General features: G+C 43.1%; 2 protein-coding genes across 5 annotated transcripts; one reads left to right on the top strand and one right to left on the bottom strand.

Moving 5' to 3' along the window:
• Positions 1 to 213: 213 nt before the first annotated feature.
• On the bottom strand, positions 214 to 25,322 carry C1H1orf105 (chromosome 1 C1orf105 homolog). Its single transcript, XM_041749639.1, has 8 exons — positions 25,291 to 25,322; positions 24,651 to 24,804; positions 23,221 to 23,306; positions 19,798 to 19,888; positions 12,920 to 12,994; positions 7,043 to 7,110; positions 4,256 to 4,320; positions 214 to 1,296 (listed from the first exon to the last, which is right to left on the bottom strand). The coding sequence occupies exons 1-8, from the start codon at positions 25,320 to 25,322 to the stop codon at positions 1,151 to 1,153; spliced, it is 717 nt and encodes a 238-aa protein (XP_041605573.1). The 3' UTR covers positions 214 to 1,150.
• PIGC (phosphatidylinositol glycan anchor biosynthesis class C) lies at positions 23,839 to 27,114 on the top strand. Of its 4 annotated transcripts, none has more exons than XM_041724732.1 (2): positions 23,839 to 23,970; positions 25,718 to 27,114. In XM_041724732.1, the coding sequence occupies exon 2, from the start codon at positions 25,936 to 25,938 to the stop codon at positions 26,827 to 26,829; it is 894 nt and encodes a 297-aa protein (XP_041580666.1). In that variant the 5' UTR covers positions 23,839 to 23,970; positions 25,718 to 25,935; the 3' UTR covers positions 26,830 to 27,114. The 4 variants fall into 4 exon arrangements, with proteins under 4 accessions (XP_041580666.1, XP_041580658.1, XP_041580675.1 ...); XM_041724724.1 differs by lacking the exon at positions 23,839 to 23,970 and adding an exon at positions 24,229 to 24,388; XM_041724741.1 differs by lacking the exon at positions 23,839 to 23,970 and adding an exon at positions 24,349 to 24,461.
• The last annotated feature ends 591 nt before the right edge of the window (positions 27,115 to 27,705 follow it).

Raw genomic sequence — 27,705 nt, 5'->3', positions numbered from 1 at the left:
GGATCCCTGGGTGGTGCAGTGGTTTGGCGCCTGCCTTTGGCCCAGGGCGCGATCCTGGGACCCGGGATCGAATCCCACGTCGGGCTCCCGGTGCATGGAGCCTGCTTCTTCCTCTGCCTGTGTCTCTGCCTCTCTCTCTCTCTCTCTGTGACTATCATAAATAAATAAAAAAAAATTTAAGTGTGTGTATGTGTGTATGTATAAGAAATGAGGTCAATTTAGGCACCAGGCCATCTGCTAAAGATTCCTGAAGCCCATTCTTCAAATACAGTCAGTACAGAGGTTGGTTCTCACATGTGGGTTCTAGTGTCCATTTAGCCAGGGTCTTCGGATTCCACAAGGCCATTGCATCCATCCATGGAAGGGACCTTTTTGATATGAGCCCTCCTGAAGCTGGGTATTGAGCATTTGTGCCTGTAAATATACTTGAAATCCTAGAGTTTTCTTCTGTCTCCCTCACACTGCTGCCACATGGACCACAACAAAGCTGAAGGTACACCTTCTCAAATGAAAGTAATCAAATAACAAAATACAAGCATGTGATTTAGATATGAATGAGCAAAGATTAGATGAATATCTGATAATATACAGGGCACTAAATGGGGGGTGGGGAGCTAGACAAGGCACAGTTCCTGTCCTCAAGGGTTGCAATCCCTAATCACTTGCCATTTTCCCATTGCATCACAGTATCCTCTGTCACCTACCAGTTAACTAACAGAGATATTGACAGGAAGGTAACTTCCATTTCTCTCCTGTATTCATAATAGATTGAATTCATGAGAGACCTAAGGGAGCCACTTCCAGCCCCCTGCCCTGAAGAGCCGAAATAATTTGCATGGAAAATTCAAGTCTTAGAAACAAAGGATGTTGTCTATTATGACACAATTAAGAATCTTAAAAAAAAATATTAATGATACTCAAAATGTTCCATTTTAATCAGTAAACCTTTATAATCATGGAAATTAAGCCACTTGTCTTTAGGAAAATTGAGTGAGAAGACAGTGGCAAGAGCTAGAATTCTAGCACTCTCAGGAAGGTAAAAGTGAGTCACCTTTGTGGTGACAGGAGGAAATTAGGCTAACATGCCAGAAACTGGATTGGTTAACTTGTTTTCTCTTTGTGAGTCTGAAAGGTGATGAGCTCCAACCACTCACTGCCTCACTGTCTTGCCCATTGGCTCCTTTCTGGGCAAGGAAGAGAGTTGTGTCTCCTGCAGAGTTGCATAGGTATCTGCCAGCAGTTCATTGAAGACAGCTGTCCTGGGGCCCAGAATGGGCAGTCTGTAGTGAATGCTCTCTGGAGGACAGTGTAAGAAGGAAAAGCAAGGGCTTCTTAGAGTCTATTTTTAAAGCAACTCAAAATATCTAAAGGTCACCAAATACTTTTTTTCACCCTTACAGAACAGATTCAAAATTCACATAAGAATTCCTTTTAATAGAACCATCTTATTCTGCCAAGATTTAAGCTTCTACAAATCTTATCAAAGAGGTCAGAAGAGCGTACCCAGAAACAAAACTCAAGTATTAGGAGTCATTGCCAATTAAATAAAAACTGAATATAAAATGTATTTGATAATGTGAGTCAAAGGGAAAAGAGGATTAAATTCTTGGAATATTTTTCAGGGACACATATATGGTTCTATCTTCAAAAAAAAAACTATGATCCTTACAAAAAGTCTACAATAGTATTTGTATTTCAAAAGGAACCTTTATTTTATGAAATAATTTAAATTAGGGTTCCTTAAAATTCTCACCATTCTGACCTTTTCTTCAAATGTGATTTTATTTACAAAAAATGTTAATATTCAACTTTTCCAGAAGACACATTGCTCGAAGGATAACGTCTTTCTATTGGAAGTCACTGAATGGAAGGGAACTGGAGTCCTGAATTCTCTGGAAAAGCTCCTCATTTGAGCTGAATGAGAGCTAAGAGATATCACACGATCACAGACCATGGATCTGGTTCAGTCTCATCACTATAATGAAGAGGAAACAAGGTCTAGGGTTATAGGCACTGATGGACTGGGGACCAGAACCCTGATCTCCTTAATCCTAGCCCAGTGTCTTTGAATCTTGTCACACCACTCTCCCAGGTAGTAGGCCAAGGCAGGCTGTTCACATCTCTATTGATGTTTATTGACCACAGGAGCCCTACACATCATAGAACTCTGGACTCAAAGCCAGAGTCAAGATAAATGAATCCAGAAGAAATCCCCATCAGTTATGGAGATAGGCTCTTTCTATTTACTTACTTCTTACCAATAATTATTGATAATATACCAAGGTTAGCTGAATCTAGAAACACACTGGAAGTCACTGTTGTAATTAAGAAGAAGGGTTAGACAATGATTGGCAGTAATATTCACTAGAATGAGTCAGCCATTTGGTATTTGTAGTTTGTCCACAGGCAAGGCAGCACAGGTGGGTGGCAGCTTCAGCAATAAGCAAGTGCTGCAGCAGGGACATGTCTAATCTGTATAAACCAGTAGGGCCAGGACAGCATCAGCAGTTTTTCTGGTCTGATCAAAGGTGAAGGCTGCTTGTACTGAGTGTCTGAGTTTCAGGGGCGGGGGAGGGGGAAGTGGGACAGCAGAATGCTTCTTTGGTTTTATAGGTGGGAAACCAGAGGCCCAGGCAGTTTAAACAATTTGGCCAGTCCTGTACAGAAAGACTAGGATCTGAACCCAGGTCTCCTTGCCTCTAGGCTAGTGCTTTTACAATAACCTTAGAGGGTACACACAGAATGAAGCAAATCTCAGAAACGTCACAGCTGAAATCGATAGTAGATCTGCCAAGCTTTAGCTCCATAAGCACTCTCCCCCAAGTCCTACCTCCAAGATTGCTGTTCTTGGATGAACTCTATGGGCAAGAGTCATATTATGTCCAAGAACATAATGTGCTGACCTCTGTACACAAAGTCTAGCTCTTACATTGGTAATTGAAATACACTCCCATGGTTAATAAATTGATGAAAGACATCTTATCGCACTGCCCTATAGAATCACAAAATAAACACTCTTGCTGAGGGAAGGGCATGTAAGAGTGTGCATGTATGTGTGTTCTACTTCTTTGTGAGGTAGGCCTGAAAAAATCCAGGTTCAAAGAAAACTCAGAATGAGTATGCAACTGGAAAAGAGAACCAATTGCACATGCCTGTCACCCTACGTTCTCTTGGCTTCAAGAGAATGAGATGGTCACAGAAGAGTGAACAAGCAGAGGGGGAGATTTTCTTGGGTGGATGCTCTTAGCTCTTAGCTCTTTAGTTCACTTTGGCTAAATGAGAGCCATTATTTCCAGATACCCAAGAAAGGATTCCCTGAGACTGGCAGTCTTTCACTCCACCAATGTGAATATCTCCAAACCTCAACTGTTTACCTAAGTCTCTGGTCACCACTTTTAGCATCCATTCAAGAAATCCCTTTTATCTTAAATTTCCTCTCTGGATGCCTTCTCAGGCACTTCTGGCTCTAGCTCCCCTGCAGACGGAGATTAGACTTTTCCATTTGCACAAAGCAAAGAAAGTGATTTGGATTTAACTTACTGTGTAAATCACATGAGAGAAAAGTTGGAGGCAGCTTCAGTTAATATGGGAGTGAATAATAAGGTGGATAAACTTACATGACAGCGTCTACTGCACTAAACCCAGAGTATCCCCTCCAGGATCCACCACCCACCTTCACCAGCCCAGTGTTGATGTCTCTAAAAGATGAGACACAGGTCAATGCTGAAGCTCTTGCTGAAGACGCTATCCTTTTGTCTATTAGTAGCAAGTGCACATAAGAATAGTGCAGGGCAGCTGCCAAGAGAAGGCAGGTGGTTTAAAAAGCTGTGGGGTGGAAGGTTCAGGGCTTTGGTGAGGCCATTTCAGGGGTGTGGGGGTGCGTTCCTTTCCCACCTTTACTGCCTAAAAGGGAATTATACACTTTGTGCCCCATTTCCATGAAAATTCTTCAGCAAGTCAATTATGGGGGTCTTTAGAAAGAATGGGGTATAGCCGTGTGCTATGGAGAAAACCTGGGAAGAAATGTGGCATACACAAAGGTCAGTGAGCCCGGAGAGGAGACAGGTGGAGCTAGCCTGAAGAGACAGCCGGGGAGCAATTAAAACAGGCCATAAGCAGTATGTGAAAAGAGAAAGGGGCAGACAGAGGGAACTTATTCAGAAAATTTAGTAACTATCTTAGGGATTAAACTTTTCATCGTGCTCCTCTGGGGGTGGTATGTCCCCCACCACAAGTGCTCTAAAAGAACACAAACCTGTTGAGATGTCATTATGGGAATGTTTGAGTACAGCTTGGGCTTTTGGTGGATGAAGACTCATTCTGTTTGGAAGAAGCAAGAAAACACATCAGTTATGTGGCTCAGGCTTGGTGGAAAGGAATGTGTCTTGATATATTTTAAAACACAGATGGTCTCTTGAATTCAGCACCTGTTAACCTTGTGCTCAGAGCACTTTGCCACAGTATAATATGCCTGGGCCAGGGACCACTACATCTCAAGCTCTCTTACCTTTATGGAGTTTGATAAAAACTTCATTGAAAAAACATTTTATGCATTGTTCAAACACATATGGTCTAAAAATAGAAGGAATCAAGAATCCTCCAGTATCAAGAAAAAAGTGAACAATTCTTTCACATCAGTAATATACTCCTCAAGTGCAAACAGAATATTTTGATGAGAACCTTCTTATTATTTTATTTTTATTTTTTGGCCTTAAAACCTCTTCTTTTATTCCCATCAATATTATGCTGTGAGACTGATTCTCTACTGTTGAGTGTTATTAAAGCAGAACAGAAACCATTTAGAAATACTTTGTTGCCAATCTTTGATTAATTTTTACAAAATATTTATTTAAGTAATCTCTACACCCAACATGGGACTTGAACTCACAACCTGGAGATCAAGAATAGCATGCTCTAAAAAAAAAAAAAAAAAAAAAAAAAAAGAATAGCATGCTCTCCCAACTGAGCCAGCCAGGCATCCCTAAATAAAATTTTTATATTTTTATTTGTTTTTAGTTTTTATTTTAATCATTCAGTGTTCATCACAAGTGCACTCCTTAATCCTATCACCTATTTCACCTTCCAGTTTTAGAGAAAATGTCTTGACTACATCCTATTTCCCCCAGCGGCTAAGGCTGTGGAAGTGACCCTTCACCAAAATGGATATGAGCCCAAACCATTTCTACATTAAGTTGCTTAATTTTGAAAGACTGACAAATCTTTAAACTTTGATGGGATATCTAAGTCTCTGAACTCATTTCATTGTTTCTATTTCTACAAAGATTTTCCAAGATTATTTTACTTTGCTACCAAAAATATGTCCCATCTGGCCAATTTATTTTACTCAATTGCCAGTGGAGAAATCAGTGGGACCAAGGAAAAGAAAAATCCCTTCTCTTACCCATGTTGAGCAAACAGTAAGGTGGTATTTCTAAGACTGAGTAACTGAAGATTTGTTTGCACTATAAATCAACAAATATATACCTCTCCACTCATATTTCCTTTTTCTTTCTCTCTCCTGCTTTTCTTTCATTCCTTCCATTAAACAAACATCACTTAATTTCTACAATATTTACAATTAAAGTCATTTAAAAAAAACTATTATTTCAGTAAGGACAATTATACCTGCCCGTATATATATAGTGAGACTCAAAAACCATGATATATTTATAAGCTTATAGATTTTATAAGCTACAAATAGAATCAGGGCCTTGCTTGACAGTAACACTAACTAAATCTAGAACAGAAGTGGTCTGTTTCCCTTCATTACACTGAAAAAAAAAAATGACCCATCTAATGATACTTCAGGTTGGTGTAGATGTGATATTAGGATTGGCTCAACCCCTAGTCTAGCTCAAGTAATAAGAGCTATTTGTTTAAAATCAGCTAATGATTCTGGAATTTGGGAGTTTATTTAAAATACCAAATTTGCAAAATAAATAAACTGGGGCAACAAATTTCAAAAGTTTCTGTCATAGAGTGAAACTTTTGCACAGAAATCCCAGACTTTAGATAGTTCTATTTTCTTTTTAAAGTCTATACAGAATATTTATTTGAATTACTTTTATTATGATCTGACAGGTACTTTTGAAAAGTATAGAGTCAGTGCAGGTAAGTGTTATTAGTACTGGAGCCTGTTGTACTCAAGTACACTACCCATTTCCTCCTTGACCCTTTTTCCCTGGGTCAGGCACCTGGCACATGGGTTCCATGCATCTGAGTCTATACTTCAGCTTGGAGAAAATTTCAGAAAAGGAATCACAGCATCTACTGCTGATTAACATAAGCTTACAAAGAGACTTATTTATTTTTCCATATTATTGATTTCTCTTTGAGGGAGAAAAGTTGAAGACTGTCATTAGATCCCATACAACTTTTTTAATTAATATCAAATCTGACCATGCGTGTATGCCTATGTTCCACCCATCTACTATAAGGGAAGTCTATTCTCATGGGTGCCTTATCCAGGGTAAGTCTGTATTTGAATAAAAACTTCTTTACAGTCCTTTTCCCTTTCTGATAGAGGAGAAGAAAAATCCCTGAAATCCAACTAATCAAAATTCTGACTGGATTTTATTTTTTATATACTTGCTCTTGATAAGAAAGCAGCAAACAACAATCAAACAAACTGATGACAAGAATTTTAGTTACTAAAAAGTAACAGAGGATGTCTTGGACTGAGAACAAATTATGTGTAATGTCCCATGCCTTCTGAATTACATAAATCATCTACATGGAGAATTTGTACTCAGTTCTGACTGAGCTACCAGAGGAATCTTGTATCCCCTTCCTTGTACTGTTTCTGGGAAGTGGAAAGGCAGATAATACTTTCTACTACAATTTCAATAGTTGCTCAGTAAAAAGGTGAAAACAACTTTTTTGATCTCTCTGGTTTAACCAGGAAATGAAACCAGTCAAGAAGCCCATTCTCTAAGCATTCCCTAAACATTCTACTTACTATGTTTCTCAGTCCACTGTCCCGTATCCACAAACCAATATAAACAGAATTAAAATAATGTCCTGATTTAAATCTTAGACTTACCTATGACTCATAAGATTCTCAAAGGATAGTTTCAGATTATGAGGGATTATCACAGGTTTTGGTTGTACCTGAGAAAGAAAGTCTCATTTAGAACATCACCCAAAACCGTATTCCAATTTAAATAAATAATGCACCATCATAGCAAACTCAATTTGTATTTAATATTAGAAGCATTCACGTCTTCTTCTGTGATATGAATGAATCAGAGGTGATCACCTGCTCACAAGCCATAGAGTCTATGGTCTTCCCTGGTTATCAGATTTTGAAGTTAGAAACCTCAAGATTGGTAAAGCCTCCAATCCTCTTTGTTTAGCTCATAGCTCACCCCCAACATTCTTCAGGTCTCAGATCACCGGTTAGCCTCTCACAAACAACACTGACTCCTGGACCACCTTTAGGTAGTTGTCTGCCTTATGTTCTCACCATTCCCTAGGCTTTCTCTATAGGAATACTCCTAAGGTTTTTATTTTATTTACTTGCTTGATGTCTGGTTTCCCTCATAGACTTTCAGCTTCATGTGGGCAGAGACCATGTCCCTTTTTTTTGTATTTCCAGATTGTAACATAGTGCCTATTCAAGAAATATTTGCTGATCAAATTAGGGAATGAATGAAACCACTTTGAAGCACACTTGGTTTTAAGTGTGACCTTCCTAGAGGACTAAAATAAATTACACAGAGTATTCCTGATTAAGACATTATGTTCTTGAACTTTTCCAGATTTGTTACTGGCGCTCAATATTGGTTTTCTTTTGGAGCACAGGCTTTCACTAAGAATCATTTGTTCCCCATTATTTCTCAAAAGACATCATAGCCATGACAATGAAAAAATAATCACAATTTGTGGGTGTGGTGGTTAGTTGGGTTATTCATTTAGTGACTTGTGATTTAAATGTATGACACAACAGACCTGCAAGTGACTATGTGTTAAGGGCCTTCAGCGATGCTTGAAAAGAGAGAAAAATCTGAATATTGTCTATAGAAACGCCAATCACTTATGGTATTTAATCAAATTGTTGTAACTCATTAGCTGAGGGGAAGATGTGAGAGAAAGGAAAGAAATGATCCAGTGACAGGAGCATCTGAGAGTAGTGAGGACAGCAAAGGCTTTGGTGAGAACCTGAGAAGAGGTTTCTTAGATACATAAAAAGGGATGGGAATGAAGGAGATGTATTGCCTTTTTCCAAAATTTCTTCTGACATTGGCTCTTCAGAAAGAGAAAGAAAGATGGAGGAAACTTTCTACCTTCTCCTGATTAGCATGACCCTTTTTCAAAAGCCCTTAAATCCAGGTAGTGTTTTTGCATGCATGAGTGGGCGATGGGGGCTACCTCAAAAATAATTCTGGACATTTCATACAAATGAAATAATAAAACCTCAAAGGTCTTTACCGAAGATAGTACTTTTGTCCCCGAAAAGAAGTGTGTCATGTGGTCAACTCCTATTCAGTCTTGAAAACCAGGTGTAGTATTCTGGGAAGACTTCTCTGATCTCTACTTTCCACATCTGTTCACATCCCACAGGTCTATTTCTATTTCTATTCATCACCTCATTATCTTTATTTGTTTACCCACTGGATCCTTAAAGGTAGGATTTATGTCTTACTCTTCTATTTATTTATTTTTTCCTGTGTAGCCGAGCTATTACCTAAGTGCCTGGCCTAGGGTAGGCAGTCAGTAAATATTTGTTGAAATGAACTGAACTATATAAATAGACTTTTAAAACCAATTAACATACATATGTTAGAGAATACTTCCTTACATACTAGCTTGACATCCTAATTTGAAGGGACTTCAAAGTGTGTATCAGAGAGTAACGCAGATAACAGAACAACTACAAAATAGATGTTTTACAGGGAAGAGGAGCTGTTTGGAGCAGACACGTAAAAAGAGATAGTTTACATAACACTAAGGCAGATATACCTGGTGACTCACAGTCAGCCATAAGCCTCAGTAGGTATTTCTTCCATGCTAAATAATTGAGTCCTGGCCCAGGGTACTCATACATAGGAGTATAAGCAGTCATAGAAGCCAGGTCCTATTAGGCTTTTTCTTTTTTTGATATTCTTCCACTTTATGCTTTTATTGTAAAAAATATTTTTCTAGTGTTTATCTGTTTTTAAGTTCAGACACCGTAAGAGTCACCATCTCAGCATACAACTCTGGTTTTTAGTAGTGTCACAAAGTTGTAAACAATCACCACTATCTACTTCCAGATGATTTTCATCAGCCCAGAAACTCTGTCCCCACTGGCATTCATTCTTCATTCATTCATTCATTCCCCAAATCCTTGGCAACTGCTAAGGATTATCTATTCTCTATTTCTACAGGTTTGCCTATTCTGGACATTTCATAATAAATGAAATCAATATAACACGTGGCCTTTACTGTCTGGTTTCCTTTACATAACAAAATGTTTTCAAGGTTTATCCAGGTTGTAACATATATAAATACTTTCTTTTTGTGGCTGAATAATATTGCGTTGCATGGATTAAATGAAATTTTGTTTATGCATTCATCAGTAGATGGACCTTTGAGGTATTTTCACTTTTTGGCTGTTATGAATAATGTTGCTATGAACATTCTTGTACAAGTTTGTGTGTGGATATGTTTTCAATTCTCTTGGGTATATATCTAGGATGAAAATACTGGGTCATATGGTGACTCTATGTTTAAGTTTTTGAGGAATTGCCAATTGCCATTTCCTAAAGCAGCTGCATTGTTTACATCCTACTAGCAATGGATGGGGGTTCCAATTTCTCCATATCCTTGCCAACACTTGTTATTGTCCACTTTTTTTATTATGGTCAAGCTAGTGGGTGTAAAATAATATCTTATTGTGATTTCAATTGCATTTCCCTAGTGGTTGATGATGTTGAGCATCTTTTCATGTTTATTGGCCATTTGTATACCTTCTTTGGAGAATTGTTTATTCAAAAAAAATTTTTTTTTGCCTATTTTGAATTGGGGTGGTTGTCTTTTTATTGTTGAGTTGTAAACTTTTAAAAAAATATATTTTGGATTCTAGTCCCTTTTCAGATATATGATGTGCAAACATTTTCTCCCATTCTGTGGGTTATCTTTTCATGTTCTTGATGATGTAGTAAAAATGTTTTTAATTTTGATGATATCAAATTTATGTAGTTTTGTTGTTGTTTGTGCTTTTGGTGTCATGTGTAAGAAACTATTGCCTTATTCAAGGTCATGAAGATTTATACCTACTTTTCCACTAGGGATTTGCATATGGATATACAGTTGTCTCAGTACCGTTTACTGAAAAGACTAGTCTTTCCTCATTAAATTGTTTTGACACCTTTGTCAAAAACCAACTGTTCATGATCTCTTGTTTTTATGGAGACCCCACATGTATGTAATTAAATTTGATGTTCTCCTGTTAACATTTTTTTAATTGTTCACATAAGATTTTATTTCTGGACTCTCAATTTTATTCCACTGATCTATATGTTTATCCTTATGCCAGTACCACAAAGTCTTGATCACTGTAGGTTTATAGTAAGTTTTGAAATCAGGAAGTGTGAGTCCTCCAACTTTTTCTTTTCTAAGATGGTTGTAACATCTCTTGCATTTCCATATGAATTTTAAGATCTGCTTGTCAATTTCTTCAAAAATGTCATGAGATTTTTTTTTTAAAGATTTTATTTATTTGTTCATGAGAGACACAGAGTGAGAGGCAGAGACACGGGTGAGGGAGAAGCAGGCTCCATGCAGCGAGCTCGATGTGGGACTCAATCCTGGGTCTCCAGGATCATGCCCTGGGCTATAGGCAGACGTTCAACCACTGAGCCACCAGGGCTGCCCTGTCACATGAGATTTTGCGAGGGATTGCACTGCACATATAGATCAATTTGGGAGTACTGCCATCTTAAAAATCTGGGTTTTTCCACTTATTTAGGTCTTCTTTAATTTCTTTATATAAAATTTAATAGCCTTTGATGTAGAAGGCTTGCATTTATTTTGTTAAATTTATTCCTAAGTATTTTAGTTTTTTGATGCTATTGTAAATGGAATTGTTTTCCTAATTTAATTTTTGGATTGTTCATTGCTAGTATATAAAAAAGAGTTGATTTTTGATATTGATTTTGTATCCTGCAATTCTTCAATACCCATTTATTAGCTTTAATTGTTTTGTGTGGGTCTCTTAGGACTTTTTAGATAGAAGATTATGCCATCTGTGAATATAGTTTTATGCTTTCCTTTCCAATCTGGTGCCTTTTATTTCTTTTTCTTTTCTTAACTTCCCTAACTGAAACATAGTATGATGTTAAACAGAAACAGCAAGAATGGACATCCTGGTCTTGTTTCTTATCTAAGGGGAAAATATCCAGTCTTCCTTCATTGAGTATGATATTAGCTGTGGGTTTTTCATAGATATGATTTATCAGGTTGAGGAAGTCAACCTGATATTTTTTGGAGTCTTTTTATATCTTCCCCAGCATCTACTTTCAGCCCCCTGTTGAGAAAGGAGGGGTCTCAGTGACTACAGGAGATATGCAGTACCCCTACCCCAGGAGGAAGTTGAAGTGCTATTGCACATAGTGAAGCAGTATGAAGCGTGTTCATTTTCTAACTTTCTGTAGTTTCCCACCAGGGTTTGCATGAACTGCTTCTGACTTTTACGTTTGAGGTCCTTCTTTTTGGGATCTGTAGTGAATGGTAAAACCACAGTGTGTGTTTTTACTCCAGTCAGGCCTGGGCAAGGGCAAAGGTCAGAGAAGAGATCTTGAGAAAGAGAGCAGCTGCTGAAGTCCCAAGTGAGCCAGCTGGCCAAAGCCAGCTTGGGCCTGGGGTCAGTGCATTCTAAATGTGGACACAGTGATTCCAGGAATAAGATCAGGAATAAGATCAGGAGAAATCTCAATTCCACTTTCCCAGATTCCAGTCAATGCTAATATTGAACACTGATCTTAATTGGACATAGATTGTAACATTAGATATACCTTTGTCAGTAGCTTCAGTTAAATTTCCAAATCCCACACAAAAATTTCACAAAACTGCTGGTCTCTTTCATATCTTATTAGCCAAGAACTTTCACCATTAACTAAGAGGCTCTCTTATGTCTCCTGTTTTTCTTCTACTCTTTGCCCTTCCTTTTATCACACACCAGCCCAGAGTCAAAGGAGAATCATAGTATATCAGAATTATAAATACCCTTCCTCAACTTCTATCCGAACCCTAGCCATTTAGCTAAATTAACCTTCAACCTAAGCCTGACTGACCCTAACTCTAATCTTTAAACTGACTTAAGACCTAACTCTGACCTATGGAGCATTCCTCCATACACAGGCTTCTTTCTGCAGCATCTCTGACAGATGGCAGAGCTTTGTCCTTGTTTCCCCATAATCCTCTTGCTAGCCTTCATTCCCCACCATTCTGCACCACCCGTTACAGACACCACTCACTAGCTAGAAAGTACTATAGCTGAGCTTTAATCCTGAGGTGCTGATTGAATTGATGTGTCCAAAGATGAAGCTGCTTGTTTCATGACTAAAATGGTAGGGGCAGATTGTGTTGTATGGTTGTGTGTTTTGTCGTGTTGTATTGTGGAAATGTTAGGTGGGGAGAAGTTTCATAAGCTCCTGAACCTCTACAGCAGTGCAGTTACTTTAGGATCTCAAAGTATAGTGGCTCATCTCATCTCTATCCCTCTAACTCACCTACCCTAATTCATCTTTTGGTTTGTTGAAAATAAAGAGAGTTTATCATACTGTTTCAGATAATGATGCTCCCAGAGCCAACAGGTCCTTATTTTCAGCCATTCCTGCAATAAGTATTGTCTCTCCACTGGGCTCTGGTCAGGGAGGCATAGTACTTACTATCCTCTGGGATACCTATGCTCATCTCTATCATCCCGTTGACCTACCATTTTTATTTCTTGACATGTGGAGCACAGCTGCTTATTTCTGATCAGCATGGGATTACTCTGGATCCTCCTGGCCTGAGGGGAGAAACAGAGGAAGGTGAGGAAATGGTGGGGGTATCTGGGCAGCAAGGAAGGGGGACAGGGTTGGAGGAGTAGGAAAGGTAATAGTTACTCCTTCCATAAAACAGAGGGAGTCAGTTCCATCCCATGTGGACATGGAGTCCAGGCTTGGCTGCAGCTGGTAGGTCCAGAAAGAGTTTAGGCAGGAGAGGGTCAGTCATAGACTACTTGGGACCCCTGTATATAGTGGTACAGGTACAACTTACCTTTCTTCACTCACATTGACATCAGAATCATGAAGTATGTTCATAAGAAGCATATAATATGAGGGAGGGGGGGTCAAAGGGATAAACAATGACTGTGAATTAAAGCCCCCTTCTGCCATTTGATTGTTGACCTATTACTACATGTGTGTATACCTGTGCCCTGACCCACTCCTGCTGCCCTGAGAGGGATGGAGCACAGGAAGAGGAGGAATATATCTCTGCAGTGTGGGGAGTGCCTGGGCAGTGCTCCTAAGGTGACCTTCAGTGGATTGGTCGTCCAATAGCTTCATCCTCTGAGAAATATAAAGCATTTGGGTGAGGCATTATTATTGAAGGTATGAGGACTGCAAACTAGGGACAAAGTTGGATTCTTTTGACAAATACCTAAAATACATTTCATTTCTATAGGCCATTTAAAAAGAATCAACTGAGTATTACAATACAATGTTGTGGGTTGGCATGTTAAAGTATGAGTGTGAACAACTCGATTCATTCATTCAACAACAGACATTTATTGTGAGGCCATAATAAATGTGCTGGGCTGGGGCCACAAAGATGAATAAGGCATTTTCTGGCCCTAAGGCAGGCCAGGGGAAAATACAAATTCATTCATTTGCTTGTTCATTAGGTACTGGGGTCCCTGAAACAAATAAGACACAGCTTTTGACTTCAGCTGCTCATCACCCAGCAGACTGTGCCCAAGGAAGCACAACAGTATAGAAGGTTATGTGACAGGGATATGTTGAGGGCGCAGTGAAACTGAAAAAAGTGGAGGTGGGACGGACATTGAGGGAAGGGTCTGAGAAGGGCTACAGGAGCAGGCAATGTTTGGATAGGTGTTGGTAGGGTGAACAAGTTGGGGGAGGGCATTCCAAACCCCAGGAAGCACGGCAATGGCACAGAAGAATGACCTAGCAGATTGGCTTCAGGTAACTGAGGCTAGCTGAGCACGGACTATTGTCTAGTGTGGGGAGTGGGGCTTGGGCAGAGGCCAGAGAGGCAAAGGAGACTCCTGGGCTTCTGGCAGATTCCACCCTCTGCCATATCTTCCCGATACCTTGGGGATGGTATCTCCCCAGGTTTGGCTCCTCCTTCCATCCCTCACATCTGTGAGTTCTGAGACTTAAATACATCTCTGAAACTGTGATCCAAGACCGGATGCACTCGATATCACAGAAGAAGCAATGGTACTTCCAGGCCTTCAGAAAAGAGAAACCACATCCCACTGCAGGATCAGGAGAGTCTTCGAGAAGCGGCATTACACTTAGTCTGAAAGAATGCAGAAGGTATAGATGGGTAGATGTGAAAGTGGGAGCGTCCTCGAGCAGATTTGGAGTTATAAGCGGTTTCTTATTTTCCTGCGGTGGATTCCTTCCCCTTTTACAGGCTTTTGGTTTTCACATAAGAGTAAGAGTTCATTGCAAATCAAGCAACAGACCTATCTGAGAGACCTCTGAGGTGCACGGCAGGATCTTGCCGGGTTAACGAGGGCGGCAGATGTGATGCGGAGTTGCATGACCTTGAGGAATCCCATCCCGTGGAGCCTGAAGACGAAATGTTTTATATATTGTTCTGTCCAGCCTTGTTAACTCCACATCGGTCAAGACACAGCTTCACTGTTACTTTCTCAGAAAAGTCTTCCTCGTGGCCCTCTTACCATTTTACACACCCCTTACCTGAGTTGGATGCCTGCCTTTCTGATTCTATCACAGACTTGATACAGCATTTTGTTGCATTTTCTCCTGTTACTCTTTCTTTCTTTCTTTTCTTTTCTTTCTTTTCTTTTCTTTTCTTTTCTTTTCTTTTCTTTTCTTTTCTTTTCTTTTCTTTCTTTCTTTCTTTCTTTCTTTCTTTCTTTCTCTTTCCTTCTTTTTCTTTCTTTCTCTCTCTTTCTCTCCTTCCTTCTTTTCTCTTCTCTTTTCTTTTCTTTCTTTTCTTTTTTCTTTTCTTTTCTTTTCTTTCGTTGGTTTCCTCCACCAGACTGAGAATTCTTGAAAAGCAAAAACATGTCTCAAACCCCTTTGCATCCCTAGAGCCTATCAGGAATCTGGCACACAGTAGGCATTCACACATGTTGGTTGAATGAATGAATCACATAAACATATACTTATGTGTGTACAAGGAAGTGGATGCAAACAATTTGGGATTCCACACTCTGTAGGACCCTCTTCCTACCCCCAGACCTCCCCCCAAAACCCCCCAACCTGCTTTCTTTCCTGGCCCTAGAACCAAAGGTCTTTTTCTTCTGCAGCATTTGCTGCTCACTCTTGATTTCCTTAAGGCCAGTTCAGCAGCAGTAGCATAAATGGCAAATGAATTGGCTGATGGTTCAGAGTACACAGGCCCCTGTAGAGTCAGTATCATCTGTAGAGTAAGAGCGACCAAGAAAAGCTCTGAAATGTTAATGGGGTTCTCATTTTCCAAGCAGCTGTCCTCAGGATAGCAGATGGCAGATGTGATGAGAAAGTGAGAGCAATCTTTTGTAGCCTGGCCAAGGTATGAAGCACACTTCAGCAAGGCCCCCAAAGCTGGAGTCTGCTCTTCACATTTCACGATCGGAAACGTCCTAATATTTGAGGTTAATATCTGCTGAGGTTCATAAGGTCTGGTTCATGGCCCAAGTCCTTGGCCTTCCTGAATCTTTGATAAAGAAACAGAGAAATATGTTTCTTTCCCTCCCTCTCTCTCCACCTCTCTTTCTCTGTCTCATACATATACACACATACCTCTCCACATAACAAAACTGAAAATGTAAAAGCACCAGATGGTGATCTTAAAAATAGCCACCACAAGCATGCTGAGGAACGCTGACAAATTTGCTTTCATCCTTCCTGCCCTCGACACCTCTGTTCCTTTCCTCCTTTCTACTCCTGACTTAAATGAGAGACACCTCATGGGTCACCTCTAGTTCAACTCTTTGAATGAACACAAAGAGCAAATTGTAGCCCAGAAGGGTTAAGAGATTTGTCTAACCATACATGTATTTCAGTGAGCCAGAAACTTTTGGATAAAGGGACAAAAGAGGATCCATATGAGGACATAATGCTTCCTATATCCCTTAGAAAAAAAAAAGTGATGATTGGAGAGTTATTTTCAATATTCATAAAAGCCCTCTGATAATTACACACTTTCCTGCAATCTGAAAATACCAGCCATCTCTATTAAAGAATACAGCTGGAGATAGTTTTTAAAATACTCATATGATTGACTAGGAAAAAAATTCAAACATACACAAAATATTATCAACAACCATGCATCTACCATCCAGACTTATTAAACTTGGATTTTATTACCATCAGGTCAGTGGTGACCATGATTACCTCCCTTTTAAAACTGCATTTGTAGTTATATGTATCTGATCAATATACACAGGAAAAGGACTTAGGAACATGCAAGGTGATTTCTGTGGTGGTCATAAGCTTTCAAACGCTGAGATTCAGCAAGAGAGAAATAATAAAACAAGTTCTTGGTGGTGAGAAAACTGAGAGTTGCCGTCCTGTGCGTTTTCTAGCCACATCTCTGCTGCTGCAGTGTGTTTAGCCAGGGGCCTTTGTCACAGGTCTGCTAAAAGCAAAATAGTACGGCTCTCATCTGGACTCTGACTCATTATACTAGAACAACAAACCCAGATCAAAGAGAGGAGAGAATGAGTGAGGGCAGGAGCCAAGGGAACAGAGTAGGGTTCTCCACTAGTAAGTGAGTAGCTGTTGCCCAGCGGCACCCAACCCAGCAAGTGCACCAAGGGGTCCCAGGGCCTCCACTGCAGCCCCCAGAGAGCCCCCCACATCTGCTCTGCTTGCTAGGGAGCTCAGAGCATGTCGTCTCAGCCTCAATTACTCAACGATCACAGTACGCTGGGCTATTCCGTGGCATCTGGATGAGTCGATGCCTGGAACAGCAGGTGAAAGTCCTGTCTGACAAAGAAGCTGCTCCACCGTGGATGTCTAAATGGGGGAGTATTGAGGCTCCACCACTTTGTGTTTATTTTCCATTTTTCTTCTTTGCTAGCTCTGCCTTTCCTCTTCTACTTCCTCTTCTTGTAATCTGTGCCCCTACCCGCCTCTCTGTGCCTCTCTCGGCTTCTGCTTTTTTGCTATTTGTCTTCCTCTCCCTGTCTTTCCATCTCTCAGCCCCTATGTCCTTTCTATCTCTCCACCCCTTAGTGAATATTGCCCCAAACATGCAGATAGCCGCCTCTACCACAGGACTGCTCCTGGGTAGGGCAGGAATGCCACTGGAATGTGAATGTTCAAAGTTCTGCCCTTTGACCTGTGAGTGGGGAAGGGAAGGGAGCCAGGTGGAAGGACCTTTATACCTGTGCCCGGAGGCCAGGACCTCTAGCTGGTGGCATGGCTGCCAGCAGCCAGCAGCCCTTTGGCAGGTCGGTGATTTAGAGAATAAAGAAAGACATGAGGTGTCCACGGTGCTTTATACTCCCACCGGATAGAGCACGGTTTCTTCCCAGAAAGGAGCAGCTGCTGGCTGAGCCCATGGTTACCTCACAGGGTATACGTTCAGGCCTTCGTGGTCACAGCCAACTGTACAATTCTGCACACGCAGACCTTGTTAAAAGTGTTTTTATCTTCCTTTAGCCACCCCATCTATTTTAGGTACTTTCCCCCATTGCCTCTCTTTGTTCAATCGAGCATAAAACATGTAGGTTTGGCCACTTCTTTGGGTCTTCATTTCCTTATGAGGGCTCCCGTGTCACATAAAACTTACATTTAATACATTTGTATGCTTTTGTTCCATTAATCTGTCTTATACTGATTTAATTCTCTGATGCCGCTGAAAACCCGAAGATGGCAAAGGTAAGATTTTGCCTTCCCTATACCTGCTTGCCTTTCCAATCTGCAGGGGCAACTGTCTTTTACAGAGAGACACGGGGTGGGGTGGGGTGGGGATGAGCCCCAGACACGGTGAGGATGAGGATGAGGGTGAGGTCCTGGAGCCCTCCTTTCCTCCCTTCCTTGCAGGAGTTACGATCTGGGGATCCCTGGGTCCGCCCAGAGCCTGGCCTCCTGGCCTCAGCCTACTGGCCAAGCCCAGGGAAGCAGCTGCTCTTGGCTTCTCTCTAGTGGCCACTCCTGCGTATTGCAGCCATGAAATTCTCTGCCCTGCTGGAGATGGGCCTCTCAACCTGCCCAGGTCATTGTCAATGCTTTCCTCTCGCGCCTCCTGCCCCAGCGGTCTGGGGCCTGGAATCTTAATACCTCGGAAGGCATGATGCACTGAGACTCAAAGCTCACCTGGGATAAGGAGGTGCTCGGTGGCAGGGGAGAGTCTGTCTAAATCAGAGGTCAAAGACAGTGACTGGAAGTCTCGCTGGTTCTGCAGCAATTGTCAGGGTGGATCCCGTCTCCACTCAGCTGATCCTGTGCATGTCAAGGGGGAACTCATACCTACATGCCTGGCCTGGATGTTGGGGGATTAGTGCAGTGACTCAAGCACAGCCCCTGACCATGCTGAGCTGAAAACCTGGACCATCTCCACAGAGCTCCTGGCCTCTGAGGCCCTCTGCCCTCCGGCTGAGCCCACCCATCTGCGTGGTTTCTTTCCCTGCTGTGACCTGATTCCTTGATGTTTTCATGCTCAGGCTCTGTGTCTTTGTTCCCTTGGTGCTTCCCTCCACTATAGGAGTACCTTCTAGAACACATGCAGGTGCTGCTTCCTCTGCAACCATTCCCTGGCACTCTCTGCCCACCGATCCTTTCCTTCTCACTGCCTCACAGGGACTTTGCCTGCCCCTGATGATGGCTGTGCACCTATCAGGTCCCGTGCACTCATTCACTGAGCTGGCATCTAACTCAGTCTCTCCATATCTCCCTAAACCACAGAAGGTCTCCCTAAGCAGGGATCTACCTCCTGACATCATGGCTGACCCAGTGGTGACTCACAGAGTGGAGCTGTCACCATGATCGGGTGTCACCACGAGTGGGGCACTGTGACAAGGGCTTAGGAACACCACCCTGGCACACCAGCAGCCACCCTGTGTACTCCTCAGGTGAGAAACTGCTTTTATGCCTGAGAATTCTCTCCCTCTGTCTCTTAGCACTGCTGACTTTATCAGCACCTTGAAGATTGGGAACCTCGTGGGGAGTGTAGTCATCACCCAGTTGTCAATCTCAGTTGATTTCTGTGAGGTGGAGGGGGCATGAGGAAGACAATATGAAATTCCACAGGTGTAGAATGTGTAGGTGGGAGATACAAGGGATCGAGGGCAGTGATGGGACAGGGTCAGAGGCTCCAGAAGCTAAGACTGGCTCTGGACACAGGCTGAGCACAGTCCCTGAAGGCTTCAGGGTTTATTTCTCAATAGGATTGTGTTTTAATTTTTTGATGATTGTAACTTTCATTCTTAATGCTAGTGTACTTGACCTTGGGTGAGTCTGCGATGCTCATTCATTTCATTCAACAAATATATATGGAACAGTGATGATGTTCCAGGCCCAGGGCTCTGCTAAGGAGAGAGAAAATGCCCTTGTATTTACATTCGATGTCATCCCTGAACCACTATGGGTTTCTTTTCAATTAAAACACAAAATTGAGTACCTTAGATAAGACATCTGGAACTTGAAATAAAATAGGCAAATTCATATCCTTCTTGGATGAAATCAGGAAAGTGGCAGAGTTCTGAGGATATCTAAAGGAATAAAAAAAAGAGCAAGTTAGAACCACAGTCTCTGATTTGATGAACCAACCCCTTGGTTGTTTCAGAGATGTAGGGGTTAATATGAATAGCCCCAAGATGTACTATATTGACTTGCAGAGTATTTTGAGTTGAAAACAATCAGGGCCAGAAAGACTCGGGAAGAAACTTTGACCTTTCCCTTAACTGCATTAAAGAATTTAGATAAAGGACCTGCTCCAGGAAGAGAGCTATCATCATAGATTATATATAATATATCAACTAGGTAAAGAGGAATTTAGCAAAGTCTGTTGAAATTAATCTCTGTGTCCCACTGTTTCTGGATGGCCCAGCAAACATTTGCTTGCCAAACATTTATTCTTTCCTTTCTTCCTGTGAATTGTCTTCCTTCCCTTTGAAATTCTCAACCCCTGCTGCCTTCTTAGTTCAGCATGACATATATACCTTATTTGGCATGACTGTCTTTGGACTCTCATGTGGGTTCCTGTATGTACAAAATCAAATTTGATTTTCTCTTGTTAATGTGTTTCATGTCAATTTGATTGTTCGACCAGCCCAAAGAAACTTGAAGGGAAGAAGAAAATTTTTTCCTTTCCAAAAAAGATAATCCAGGAGACACCCCAGGAGTTGTTGCCCAGCCCAGTCCAACAGGGCACAGGCCATTTGACAGCTTCCAAAGGATGACTTTGCTCTCTTAAGTCACTCTGGTTTCTCTGTCCTTTTGATTTGAATTAAGCAATGCCAACTGTGAATTGTTAGATAGTGTACAAATTAAGAGAGAAAAAAATTGTTCAGAGAAGCAGATGTAATCGATGAAACACATCCAGATCTCCTTCTTGAAAAGACCCACCTGCTCTGCAGCTGTTATGATTCATTTTATTACAATGTAAGAGGCCAAGGCCTGCAGGGGCCCCGGTCATCAAAAACTGCTTGTGTGTGCAGCACTGTACATGCCCCTGGCATTCCAGAAATGGAAACTCAGAGTGCCAGGAACACCTCTCCTCTCTAATGAGGAAAGATTTCATTGTTCATTGTTCATTTATAACATAGGCATGTGACAGGAGTTTGGTATTCCCGAGGCATTTATGGTTTCATTTCTCCTCATCATTTCCCTGGGTGAGCAGTGGTCGGGTGGGTCTGACCCAGCCCTTCACTGTCTTTACCTTTGATTTGTGGACAGCCAGCCTGCTTTGGACTTGACACCTAAATGCTGACCAAGAGAGACCAGAGACCACTCTAGAGCTGTTTAGCACTCAATAACCTCAAATACACAAGGCCTCAGTGTCACCTGAAGGCTCTAGAGACTGACGATGAGTGTGGCTTCCATGTAGCATGACAATGTTCTTTGAAAGAAGTAGGTCTGTGCAGGCCATGGTGTTCAGAGCTAGGCCTCACTCCTCCAGCCATGTAGGTAGTTTCTGGGCCTTGTAGTTGGTGCTCTGAGTACATTTTACTAAATGTTTCTTTCTCTTTTTCAGACTCTTCTGTGTTAGAACTGCTTGTGCCAAACTAGGTAATACTTAAAACATATCTATAACTTTCTTACTGAGGCCTTAGGAAAGTTTTGCCAAAAATAATTGGAACCCAGAGCTTTAGCCAGATGAAGAGTTTCTAATCTTTAAGAATTGTTGATAGTGGGATCCCTGGGTGGCTCAGCAGTTTAGCACCTGCCTTGTGATCCTGGAGTCCCGGGATCGAGTCCCACATCGGGTTCTCTGCATGGAGCCTGCTTCTCCCTCTTCTTGTGTCTCTGTCTCTCTCTCTGTGTGTGTCTCTCATGAATAAATAAATAAAATCTAAAAAAAAAAATTGTTGATACTTAAGCAAACTGTCCTTTTGAAAGACTGTGCATTCCTACGTTGTCTTCCTGAAAGCTCTGGGCACCACACTGGTGGCATCCAGTCAGTGTCTTTTGAGGGAGAGAAGTGCCCTTTCTCCTCACAAGAGTTGAGACTGCTGCCCAAATACTCTGTTTAGAGATGAGTAGAGCTTTACTGACCATTCAGGTACTTTCTCCTTATGGCCAGAGGGAAAACAACCCCTTCCTTCAGACTATCAATAGTCTGTCCCTTCTGATATACCAGGACCTGGCTGTGAAGGGGAAGAGGTGCTGGGGCTGCCCCATCATATTCTGGGTCTGCCTTCTTCAGGCCCTCATCCTGCTTCCACTCCCTACCCTTTACCCCAAAACTGTACAATCAGAAAACAAGAGAGCTAGGAGTGAGAGCACCATGCCCAGGGATGCTTTACTCCTGGCTACAGGGGCAGGTCTAATGGGAACGGGGCTGAGATGGGATAGTGAGCTGTTACCCTGTTTAGATGTCAAACACTAGCCATTTCACATTAGCTAGACACGAGCTAGAGTGTAGACAACAAAGAAAAATAGCAGAACAGAGCAACAGGCACTTCCTAGATGCTCTGAATACACAAATCTGTCTATTTACTGAGAATGTGGCTTTTAAAAGGATCAGCAGATAAAGCAAAGGTCCATGTTACTGAAGAGGCCATGCAGGGAGAATGTTCTTCATGGAGAGTCACTTACTTGTGGGTAGGAGGGTAGGTGATGGTTACGAACATCCCTTTGCTAGAAGTACAACCCTTCTAGCAAACTGCCACATGTGCCAGGGAGCCATCCCTCTTCATCTATGAAGTGCTTTCGAAGTTGCCTCCTGGCTGCTCTCTCTCTCCCCTCCCTCTGATTTCTTCCATTCGCCCCCACATTACCTCACATTCCCCCTTCCTTCCACTTCCCCTCCCCAGAGCAGCCAGGGACCACAAATGAAAGAGGAATGAAGAAGCCCAGATATTTCAAGTGTCAGCACTAAAATGCTGCTAACACATGAACACCTCCAATTGTGCAACACAGAAACATATTCCATAGCTGTTGGTTTGGAAGTGGCAGGACTGGTGAGATTGGAGTAGATTGTCCCAAAGGGATATACGGGCAGTCGCTCCTCTATAAAGACTGCCATTTACGGTTCTAGACTTTTGATGGTTAAAATGAGAAAATTTCAAATTAAAGCAGAGGAGAAAAAGTAAGATGTAGAGGAGGATGGAAGTGTTCGGAGAGGTAGCATCCAGGGGCAAAATTCTTTTGTATTGTTGAGTGGTGGTTGTAGAGAGGGAGGTTCATGGAGATCTCCTCCCCCTGCCAAGCCTATACTCAGTGCCCGCTTTTGTCTGAGAAACCCAGGCCATTTCTGGGTTTTGAGCACTCATCTTGAGTTTCTCAACTGACCAGATTTGCCCCTCTGATAACTGCCCCAGAAATCATCTTCTGTGACATCTTTCTCGAAACCTTTGGCTTCAGTGACTGAGTGATTTACCTTTTGGGGAGGCTGAGCACTAATGGCTTGTTTATGAGGCTGGCCTCACTAAGCCAAGGAATCTTGCCAAATTTCGGAACAGAAACCTGGAAAGAAATGGAAAGAGATCATTTTGTGGAATTTATTGCATTTGAACATTGCCATCAAAACAATAACCAAAGTGAGCTAATGGCAGCTATATAAAAGTCAGGACTTTACAAAACATTTTTATGACGAGGGCCTTTTGAGTCTCCTATGAAGTATCCAAGAGCAAACAGTGTTATCTCCACTTTACAGATGAAGAAATCAGAGCTCAGGCGTTGCGATTTCCCAAGTCACACGGCTCATAGGTGGATTCAGGTTTTCTGACGTTTGTGCCCTCTATACCTTGCCTTCTACTCTATCTATCCCTTTGCTTCTTTATTACTTCCATCTGTTTGTGCACCTATGCAGCCGGCTGAATTATCAGCAACCTCCCGTCCAGTCTCAGACTGTTTTCAGCCACAGGGCCCTCCGCTCCCGATTCCTTCCAGGCACCAAAGAGGAATGAACAACACGTTGAAGCTGCGGACATTGCACGTTAATCTGTTAATCCACTTTCCAGCTGGTGGCTTTGGGACAGCTCACAATCTCTCCGAGCCTCGGTTTTGTCCTCTGGGAAGACATCATCACTTTCCAGGTCAACGCACAAGACAGAGAGCTGCAGGAGAGCAGGGATTTTCGGTTCCACTCACTGTGGTATCAAGAGCCCCCCCAAGACAGCACTTGCAGGTACTCTCCGAATACGTGCCCAGTGAATGCACGGATGCATGGGAAGTCCCCAGTTGAGGGCCTGACTTAGTAATAGGAGCGCCTAAGAGTCGGCTCTACAGTCTCTCTTTACCAGCCCAGCCTCTGTCCCGCGGCGTTCGGATCCCAAATAATCCAGCCTTTCTTTGGGGCGCTTGCTTTTTCCTAGGCTCGGAGCGGCGCGTCCTCGGGAGAGGAGGCGGGAGTTCCGCGGGTGGCCGGCGGGGGGCAGCAGCGACCCCCGCAGTTCCGCCGGCCGGGGAAAGGCGCTCTCGCCGCGGGGGGGGGGGCCGGACCCGGAAGTGCTCGGCCGGCGTCGCGAGCGCCGCGGAGCCCCGGACGGGAGCGGAAGTGGGCGGCCGCCTCTGTCCGGCCGCAGAGCCCCGGGAGCTGCGGGCAGGTGGGTCCTCGGGCGGGCGTCCGCGCCTCCGGGCCTCCTTCTCCTCCGCCACGGCCGCGCAGGCGCAAGGCTGGTGAGCGGCGGCCGCGGAGGCCGCGGAGGCCGGGGAGGGGGAGTGGGGCGTCCCCGGGGACACCCGGCCGACCCCGCGGAGGTGGGGGGCGGGGCGTTGCCCTGGGCGACGGCCGGGAGCGCGCTGGGCGGGGGTCCCTGCGGCCGCCAAGGGGGCTCCAGGGCGTCCGGCTGGTGCAGCCCAGCTCACCGTGGTCTCCGTGGAAGGAGTCAGGTCGGGCAGTAGGAGTCGTCTTCCCGGGCTTGCTGGAGGGCTCGGGCCGTTCTGCCTCCTGCAGGTTTCCTTGTGGAGAAGGGGTCGTCGTCCGCGGGCCTCGCGAGAGTTTCCCGCCAGGACGCGAGCTCTTTAAAGGAGGTTAAGCTCGGTTGGTGGGTGAAGACCCTTGAGCTTCTTGGAGCCCGTCCTTTTGGCTGAATAAACCGGAGCTCGTGCCTTTTTGTATTGTGCAGTTTACTGCGGTTTACTGTTGTCTTTAGACTGGTACCTTTTCTTCTTTTCTTTTTTTTTTTAAGATTTATTTATTCATGAGAGACACAGAGAGAGGCAGAGACATAGGCAGAGGGAGAAGCAGGCTCCCTACCAGGGGCCCGATGCGGGACTCGATCCCGGGACCCCGGATCAGGACCTGAGCCAAAGGCGGATGCTCAACCGCTGAGCCACCCAGGCGTCACTGGTACCTTTTTCTTTTTTTTTTTTTTTTTTTGTATAATGCCTTTGATATCTCAATAAATCTCCGGATCCTATCCCTCGAAATTTGCAGTAATTGCAGCCACAAGGATATGGTGACAGTTTTTTGGATGTTTGGATGCTCTGGAGCCCATCCACAGACCTCAGGGATGTGTGAACCCCTGAGGGAGACATGACGTGAGGCTCAGGCTTCAGGAGAAAGACTTGGGCCTGAATTTGGCGCCACTGTTAATTTGGGCTAAAGTTATCTAAGCAATTTGAATCTCAGGTATTTTTACTGATTAAAGTGGAGCTAATGCTGACTTGAAAGGAGAGGATTAAACGAAAGAAGCTCCAGAAGGCACCTGGCACATAGTAGGCGCTCAGAGAGTAATAGCAGACAGATGTCTGTTGTGGGACATGGGATTATAATTAAAATCTGATGTGAAGTGTTAACGTCCATAATTATAAAACAGCCAACGCATGTATTTTTGCTCAGACTTTTAATAAACTGAGTTGGTTTGATTTTTCACTCAGTCCTTCCCTTGACCTTTGACAGCTTTCCTAGGTTATAGTCTCTTATTTTCCAGGAACTTGGCTGCATCGTCCTGCCTCCGGGAACAAACTCTTCGAGTTGAAGCCTCATCTGGGTTGCTGCCTTTGAAAGCAAGGGAAGGTCGGTACACTTTGAACCACAACACAGCATGGAACTTCCAGAGAGGTCTTATTGCAGAACTGTGTAAAGAACAAGAACCACCTGGACTTCTGGAAGGGAGCTCAAACTGGCCTGAATTTGAAGGAGGGGATAATGTGTGCCCAACCTGTAACTGACACAAAGGAGATCAAGTGGCAGAAGGTCTTGTATGAGCGGCAGCCCTTTCCTGATAACTATGTGGACCGGCGTTTCCTGGAAGAGCTCCGGAAAAACATCTACGCCCGGAAGTACCAGTACTGGGCTGTGGTATTTGAGTCCAGTGTGGTGGTACAGCAGCTGTGCAGCGTTTGTGTTTTTGTGGTTATCTGGTGGTATATGGATGAGGGCCTCCTGGCGCCCCACTGGCTTTTTGGGACTGGCCTGGCTTCTTCACTGATTGGCTATGTTTTGTTTGATCTCATTGATGGAGGGGAAGGACGGAAAAAGAGCGGGCGGACCCGGTGGGCTGACTTGAAGAGTGCCCTCGTTTTCATTACTTTCACATATGGTTTTTCGCCAGTGCTGAAGACCCTGACAGAGTCTGTCAGCACCGATACCATCTATGCCATGTCAGTCTTTATGCTCTTGGGCCACCTCATTTTCTTTGACTATGGCGCCAACGCTGCCATTGTATCCAGCACACTGTCCTTGAACATGGCCATTTTTGCCTCTGTCTGCCTGGCGTCACGCCTGCCCCGGTCCCTGCATGCTTTCATCATGGTGACATTTGCCATCCAGATTTTTGCCCTGTGGCCCATGTTACAGAAGAAACTGAAGGCATGTACTCCATGCAGCTATGTGGGAGTCACGTTGCTTTTCGCATTTTCAGCCTTGGGAGGTTTACTGTCCATTAGTGCTGTGGGAGCCATCCTCTTTGCCCTTCTGCTGGTTTCCATCTCTTGTCTCTGCCCTTTCTACCTCATTCGCCTGCAGCTTTTTAAAGAAAACATTCATGGGCCTTGGGATGAGGCTGAAATCAAAGAAGACCTGTCCAGGTTTCTCAGCTAAGTTAGAGACTTCCATTCTGTTATTAAGGCAAGCTGATAGACTAGCCTCCCAACTAGTAGAAGACTTGAAGACAGTCCCATCCTGGAAACAACATACTGATGTGGGTAGGGGAACAGCAGTCAAAAGAAAGAACTAACCAAAGGCATGGGTGGTGAAGATGCTTGTCCTTTCTGTTAGTTTGTGGATGAAAACGCTTTCTGGGGCCCTCCTCAATTCTTGCCTCTCATTTGCTGTAACAAATGAAGTGGTGTGACTTCTATTTATTAAAAAAATAACATCCGTTAAGTTGTCTCATGACTTTTCTGTAAGAAGGCTGACAGAAGGGGCATGAAGAGTGAAGAGAGAATGAAAATATATGTGTTTATGTGTAAAGTCACTTCTCTCTACCTTTTATTTATCTAGAGCTCAGGTCCTAGAATCCTGGATTCTGTGTTGTGTTATTGCCTTAGATCACAAAATTGGTCACTTAACCTTGACTCAGAGTTTCTATTAGTTTTAGTGAAGCATGTACACACTTAAGTCCAAAGGAGAGTGTGGTGTGTTGTGATACATAATCAGAATGCTAGGGGAATTCAAAGAAACTGGAGACCACATTTAATTGGAATAATTAGGAAACATTTACCAGAGGAGATAGCATTTGAGCTTGGTCTGTGGTTTCAGGTGGGATTCAGGTTTAGGGCAAAGTGGCAAAGGTCATTAGGAACCAGGTCATTAATGTGAACAAGTGAAGCTGGCTGACTTTATGAGACTAATGGGAAGTGAATGCTGGATGGAGTGTGCCCGGACCAGTGAAGGCAGCCACTACTCTGCTCCAGCTGAGGGTTTCTAGCTGGAAATCAGTCCTAGCTTCAGATCTTTAGAATTCTGAGTAAGATC

This window comes from Vulpes lagopus, chromosome 1 (assembly GCF_018345385.1).
Source record: "Vulpes lagopus strain Blue_001 chromosome 1, ASM1834538v1, whole genome shotgun sequence".
Lineage (NCBI taxonomy): Eukaryota > Metazoa > Chordata > Mammalia > Carnivora > Canidae > Vulpes > Vulpes lagopus.
This window is presented reverse-complemented; position numbering and strand designations above follow the sequence as displayed.